This window comes from Bison bison, unplaced genomic scaffold, assembly GCF_000754665.1.
Source record: "Bison bison bison isolate TAMUID 2011002044 unplaced genomic scaffold, Bison_UMD1.0 scf7180017864289, whole genome shotgun sequence".
Lineage (NCBI taxonomy): Eukaryota > Metazoa > Chordata > Mammalia > Artiodactyla > Bovidae > Bison > Bison bison.
This window is the reverse complement of record NW_011494861.1, coordinates 7,320,384-7,327,189: the sequence shown is the minus strand read 5'-3', so window position 1 is coordinate 7,327,189 and position 6,806 is coordinate 7,320,384. Positions and strand designations below refer to the sequence as shown.

Sequence of the window (6,806 nt, the reverse complement as noted above, 5' to 3'; positions counted from 1 at the left end):
CAGGCTCTCAGTGTTGCAGTGGTGGGGGTCAGGGGGGCAGCCGTGGTCTGAGGGCTACACTGGGGGCCTGCCTGGCACTGCCCAGGCCCCTGCAGCCCTCCAGTCTCCCCTGGCCTCCATCCCCTCTGAGATCTGGAATTGCATCTCAGTGCAGAGAAGGAGAGTGGGTGAGGAAGTGACAGGAGGGAGAGAGGAGAGGATGGGGGAGAGGGCAGGACGACGATGAGGTGGGCGGGGAAGAAACGCAGAGGAGGGAAGAGGAGGGCAAGGGAGGCCAGGGAAGAGGTAGCAAGAGATGGGTCCCTCACAAAGGCCAAGTTCCGGCCATAGGAGTGAGAGCTGGGCTCAGAAACAAAAACAAAACCCTGTGTCCAGGTAGGGCCGGAGAAAGGAGACGAGAGGCCTGGGTGATCAGGGTGATCCCAGCACGAGGATGGCAGGCACCAGCCCCCCTGTCCTAAGAAGCCACCAGCCCCTCTCCCCTGGCCGCAAGCCCCTCACCCAGCCCCCGCTTCATCGAGGCCAAGACTCTGCCCACATCCTGCCTCCTTCCTGACCAGGGCCTCGGGGAGGGGCCTGCTGTACCCCGTATCCAGGAAGGCCAGAGAAAGCTCATCCCCACCTGGAGCCAGGAAGGGAGGCCACAGACCCCTGGGGCTCCCCTCATAGGCCTTCATCACTATTTGGGAACCAGGCAGGGACCCAGCCTGAGGCCTGAGACCAAGGGCCAGATGGAACAGCCCACGCTGGCCCAGCCTCCCTCCCTGGGGAAGGAGGAAAGAAAGAAAGAGAGGAAAGAAGCAGTCCCAGGAAAGAAGCGGAAAGAGAGAAATTGCTGAGGACCTGGGGAAGGAGGTGCCTGTGCTCAGCCCCAGGACCCAGAATCCCCTTCCACCCGCGTCCAGGGAGCCCCGGGTCTGGGGGGTGAGCCCAGTGGCCGCAGCAAGTCCAGATTTCACAGCTTCGACCAGGAAGTCGACCCCTGCATCCCAGGGCCCCACCAGCCCCACACCATCTATTCTCTACTCCCAACAAGGACAGACCTGCAGGCCAGGGTGGGGAGAGGAGCTGCAGCAGGTCCCCCCAGTGCAGGGGGCCCAGTCCATTGCATCTCCTTGATGAAGAGCCTCCAGGCAGGGGTCCTCTCTCCTGCCTCCACTTCCCCTCCTGGATAATGGGGACAGCACACTTCAGCTCACAAACCTTCCCACAAGCAGCCCTGGGATTAGGGGTGGGGTGTCCTGGGAGGGGACAGACCTGTCGATCCGGGAGCCCAGGATGCCAGGAGCAGGAGGTGAGGACAAAGCTGAGGTGCAACAGTGATGAAGAGCAGAGTGTAGGACAGGGGTGGCGCTGGGCCCGGCGGAGACTCAGGCCCCTCCGGGGGCAGAAAGGGCAGTTTATATGCGCCCGAGGAGACGAACAGCCTGGCAAGGCCACAGAGGGCAGGGAGAGGCTCAGGGACAGCCTAGGCTAGGAGCCTGGGCAGGGCAGCTGTCCTATGGGGGCTTCCCAGAAGCGAGGACAGCAGCACAGTGGGCGGTCCCGGGGAGGAATGCTGACCCCAAGCTCCGGGGACAGCACAGACAGGACGCACCTGTAAGGTTCCAGCTGGAGGAGGCGGGGCTGACTCCTCCCTGCCCCAGTCCCCAAGCTCCTGACAGGCCAGCCCCGGCTGACCACCACGAGAACCCAGGGGCACAGTCCAAGGCAGGCCCCACCCTCCAGACACTTGTAGGGTAACACTCTGGATGTCCCCAAAGCTACTGGCCTTCCCTGTGGCACTGGTCACATGAAGGCTCCCCCTCAGCCCACATCTGATTTGCCCCCCAACAAGGGGCTGGGGGTAAAGTGATGACCACCCCCCTTACTGCAGACACAGAAGTGAGGCTCAGACAGGTGCAGGCAGTGGCCTGGGGAGATCTGAGGAAGAATCCCACCCAGCATGGCCTGCCCACCATCACAGGCCCTTTGTCTTCAGGGGTCTCCTCCTCCCCACTCCCTGCAGCATCTTCAAGGACCCTCCAGAGCGAAGTCATAACACATTGTCCCTTGCACAAAGCCTTGCAAGGGACAAGCCAGAGGCCCACAGTGGCCTTTGAGGCACATCAGAGAGTTCCAGCAGGCTCCACACACACAAGCACATTGCTACTCTGCCCCCAAGGTCACCAAGCCCATTAACACCTCCCCAACAGCCACCCCTGCGAGGCTGGACCAGGAGGGTCTCCTCTGGACAGGGGAGGCAAGAAAGCCAGAGAACCGACAGCACTTCCCCATCAAAAACCCCACAGTAGCCAGGGGAGGACCAGGCTGGGGGGATAGGCTGCTGGACATCCCTGGGGCCAGATCTCAGCCATGTCGCCATGACCCTGGGCAAGTTCATCTCTTGAGCCTCCTCTGTAAAGCAGGGTGCACACCACCCCCTCCCCGTAAGGCTACCTAGAGGATGGGGTGGCTCCAAGGAGCGGTGGCAGCTCCCACGTGGTGGGAGACAGGAGTCCCCACGTTGCCCTAGGATCATCCCTTCTGAGTGCGAGGGGCTTTAAGCTACAAGTCGACCCCAGGTTGCCCCTCTGACAGGAGGTGATGATCATCTGACCCTGATTCCCAAGGTTGATGTCAAGGATAAAGTGATTCTGTGTGGAGTGTTCTGGAAACATGCACTCAGATTACTTGGAGGAGACCCATCCCATACTCAGGTCTCCTTATTCTTCTCCCACTTCGATCACGTTCATCAGGACCCCAAGTCACAACAAGCTGGATGCAGCAAACCCGAGGGACAGATGCCTGCCAGCAGTGGCAGAAGGTGCTGCCCAGGGCACCGAGGAAGTGGACACGGAGGCAGTGGACACAGATGCAAGTGGCAATAAGGGCCCTTCAGTGAAGAGGTGCAAGCGCCGGGGACCCTGTGTTGTCATGGCCCGGGACAGCCTCCAAGGGGGAAAGAATAAACACCCCAGAACACCCTGATTAAGAAGACAGCACACTTGGGCTCCCTGGTGGGCCAGTGGTTAGGACTCTGCGCTTTCACTGCCGAGGGCCGGGGTTCAATCCCTGGTCAGGGAACGATATGAGATCCATCTCGGGCAGGTATCGGTGGGCACTGCTCACAGCAGATGCCAGTTTTGGTGTTCTCACACAAGCTTGGTTCTCAGGACACACCCTTCCTCTCTGGAAGGTTCTGGGTCTTTCTTCGCAGGCTCAGGAGGAGCAGCCAAGCCCCCCAACAGCCCCGGCCCTGCTCACCTCTTTCTTCTTCCTCTTCCCTTTGGACCTGTTCTCCTTGAGCTTCTTGGACTTTTTCTTCTTGGGGAGGCTCACGGGCTCCTCCGGGAAAAAGTCATCGAAGCCTTCAAGGCCACCATCTTCTTCTTCTGGAGGAATAAGAAGGGGGAGGGAGTGATTCTGCTGCTTCTTTTTGGGAGATTCACTCCCCAACCCAGGAACGGAGTGAGAGGCAGGGCCGCTGCCATCCAACTGTCCCAGGCCAGGGCCACCCACACCCCCCCCGCCCCATTTAAACGCCCACCCCTTCTCCCTCCATCCAGTTCCCCTGCCCCAGCCCCTCGGGCTGTGTCACACCACTCCACTTCTCTGGGCCTTTCCTCCTGTCTTCTGTAAAATCGGACAATAACCATCTTCCTTGCTACAACAGTGCTCCAGAAACTGAAACAAAAACGACTAACTTTGTTGACTAACAAGCTGGGTTTTGTTGACCCAGCTCCTTGGGAAGAAAGCAGCTCCACAGAGTCAGAAAGCCATCTCCAGCTGGCCCAGGGAGAGTCAGGGCCTACCCCTGCCCTCCAGAGGCCCACAGTCGGGCCAGGAGACAGCTCATGAGTGCAGATGACACCACCCTAGGTGATGCCAGGTGGGCCATGGGGCAAGTACCTGGGAGTTTGGAGGAGAGACCAGCAGGGTGGATGCCAGGACCCCCCTTAATAGGGACTTGAAGGCCACGCTGCTCCCCCACCTGGCCTAGTCCCCAACTGCACCCACGCAGGCCCATCCCCATCACGTGGACCCGGACACGCACAGCAGGGTGCCAAACACACTCCACTGGGTGCTGCGGACAGTGTGACAGTTCAGAGAGAGGTGCGTTTTCTAGAAACCGCCTGCCTTTCCTGAATTCCTCGCACTTTCCTCCAGCCGAAAGGCCAGGTGAGCAGACAAGTACGTCATGTGGGCATCTCTGTGCTTCTCACCACCCCCCAAAGGGAGCCTGTGGCCGGGGTCTAACTCCTTACCCAGGATGTCAGGGGGATAAAGGGTATGATCCCTGAGTTCCATGGGGGTAGGGAATGGGAGGGTCCTCTTGGGGGCAAACGGCAGCAAGGTGACACAGGAAGAACAAGCACCCAGAGCCATCCCTGCTGGTACAGTGGATAAGACTTTGAGCTCCCAGTGCAGGAGGCCCAGGTTCAACCCCTAGTCAGAGAAATGGATCCCACATGCCACAACTAGGAGTTCACATTCCTCAACTAAAGATCCCACGTGCTAAGTCACTGCGGTCATGTCCGAATCTTTGTGACCCCATGGACTGTAGGGCACAGGGGTGGGAGAGGTATTCACTGGAGCCTGTAGACAGGCTCCTCTGTCCATGGGTTCTCTAGGAAAGAATACTGGAGTGGGTTGCCATGCCCTTTTCCAGGGGATCTTCCTGATCCAGGGATCAAACCCTCATCTCTCATGTCCCCCGCATTGGCAGGCAAGTTCTTTATCACTAGCGCCACCTGGGAAGCCCAGAGATTACTCCATGCTGCAGCAAAGATCCAAGATCCCACGTACTGCAATTATGATACAGTGCAACCAAATAAAGAATTTTTTAAGTATATAAAATGCTATTTAAAAAAAAAAAAAAACACCTAGAGAGAGCTACATCTGCTCTTCTGGGATGAAGGAAGATTCCAGAATGAGCCAGTAGAACCTCCAAAGGGTCCACCAAAGGGGCTTCAAGAAAGCCAGTCCCCACACCAGCAGCTTGTCCCCCACCCCCACCCTCATGGCCCATGTGCATGGGGCGGGGGCACAGAGAGAAGCACCAGGGGGTGGGGGACAGGACAGGGAGTCTCACTTAGCCTCAGGCTGGCCTCTGAGAGGGACCCCACTGTGAGACTGACACTAGGAGACCCTGAGGAAGGTGAGACATGCCAGTGCCACCCAGGGGACTTTCCTCTGGGAAATGGACAGTGTCCTCGATGAATCAAATTTAAATAACAGGGCCCTGCCAGGACACTTTTTAGAGCAAAACATCCTGGCTGCTGAATGTGTCAGACCCACAGATGTTTGGACACATATCTGTACCCTGGACACCCCCAACATCCCCCCCATCCTCCACAGGGGTCTACTCCAGGGCCTGGGGGCTTCCCAGGTGGCACTGGTGGTAAAGAAGACAATGCAGGAGACATAAAAGATGTGGGTTTGATCTCTGGGTTCAGGAAGATCCCCTGGAGGAGGGCATGGCAACCCGCTCCAGTATTCTTGCCTGGAGAATCCCATGGACAGAGGAGCCTGGCGGCTACAGTCCAGAGAATCACAAAGAGTCGGGCACAGCTGAAGCGACTTAGCACACAGGCAGAGGCCTGAGACCCCTGTCCCCAACAGTCACCAGTGGGAAGGGGGAAGGTACCCCCGGTCACACTCTGGATACAGCTAGAGGGTGCTGGTGACTCTGGCGGCCCAGTGAATACCCCTCCCACCCCTGTGCCCTGGAGGGCCATCTCCCAGTCGTTCCACTCCCTCCCAGGGGAAGGTAGGGGCTGCACCACTGACTGGGCACCCCTCTGCACCAGGTTCTCCTCCAAGGTAGCCAGGGGCCTATAGCCTGAGCGCCCCCACCCCGCATCTTGCACAGCAGAGGTCGGTCCACTGGAGCAGGCGGCAGGGCACACCCGAGGCCCAGCCCCTCCCCATCCTGCCAGGTGAACACAGACATGGAGAGAGCCAACTCCAGGAAGGTGAGGGAGCTGCCACGGAGGAAGGAGTGACCTGAGACTGGGCTGAGTGCTGGCCATCCCCAGGAGGCCAGCTTAGGGGTCCTGACCAGCAGAGGGGGGGCAGTGCCAAGGACCCTGTGGAGGGCACAGCTGCTGTGGCTGGCACAAGGGCCAAGCAGTGAGGGTGGGCCCAAAGCTGGGATTCACGTGGGCAGGCTTTGAGGGGAGCTGGGCAGAGGAGGCAGGATCCAACCCCATCTTGTCCCCTGGACCCTGATGTGGGAGGGGCAAGGATTCTCGTGCCAGTTGGAAAGGTGCATGGGCACCCCCAGAGCCATTCGGGAGTGGAGGGCTCCGGGGAACAACGACATGGCTGGCTGGGAGCCAGGCTGGGGATCTGATGCCCGTCCATGCTTGCCCACTCCCCCACCCACCTCCACCTCCCCCGGAGCTGCAAAGAGACCGCCTGGGCAGAGCCGCCCCCGCACCCTGGCAATGCCCAGCACAGTTATGTAACAGGCTCAGCTGATGCAATCGGGAGGGGGCCTCTCCCTCCTGCCTCCGGCCTGCTCCCCACATCCTCCATCCCCTCAGCAGGGCAGTCCCCCAGACTGGGGAGGCCAGCCCAGCACACAGTCACAGACTGACCAGCCAGCAGGCACAGACAAGGGGATGTGCAGGTGGCTGCGAGAGGTTCAAGAAGAAAGCTGGGATCGCCCATGGGCAGTGCCCCATCCTGCCTGGGAACAGGGTAGGGGCACCTCGAGCCTTAAGCGCAGCCCTGGCCTCAGAGGATAAGGCCTCGGGCCCTCTGCCCCTGGACAGATCCCTCCCTCCATTCCCAGGAGACCTCACAGCCCAGGGCCATCT

At 59.7% G+C, this 6,806-nt stretch overlaps 1 protein-coding gene across 1 annotated transcript in view; it reads right to left on the bottom strand.

Annotated features, from left to right (window-relative positions):
* CHD5 (chromodomain helicase DNA binding protein 5) overlaps positions 1-6,806 on the bottom strand; it is a 62,872-nt gene that overhangs the window by 55,116 nt on the left and 950 nt on the right. The window contains exons 2-3 of the mRNA XM_010850204.1: positions 5,839-5,966; positions 3,247-3,374 (exon numbers count right to left, since the gene is read on the bottom strand). Of these exons, the coding sequence (XP_010848506.1) occupies positions 3,247-3,374; positions 5,839-5,966 (256 nt within the window). The remainder of the gene's footprint in view (positions 1-3,246; positions 3,375-5,838; positions 5,967-6,806) is intronic.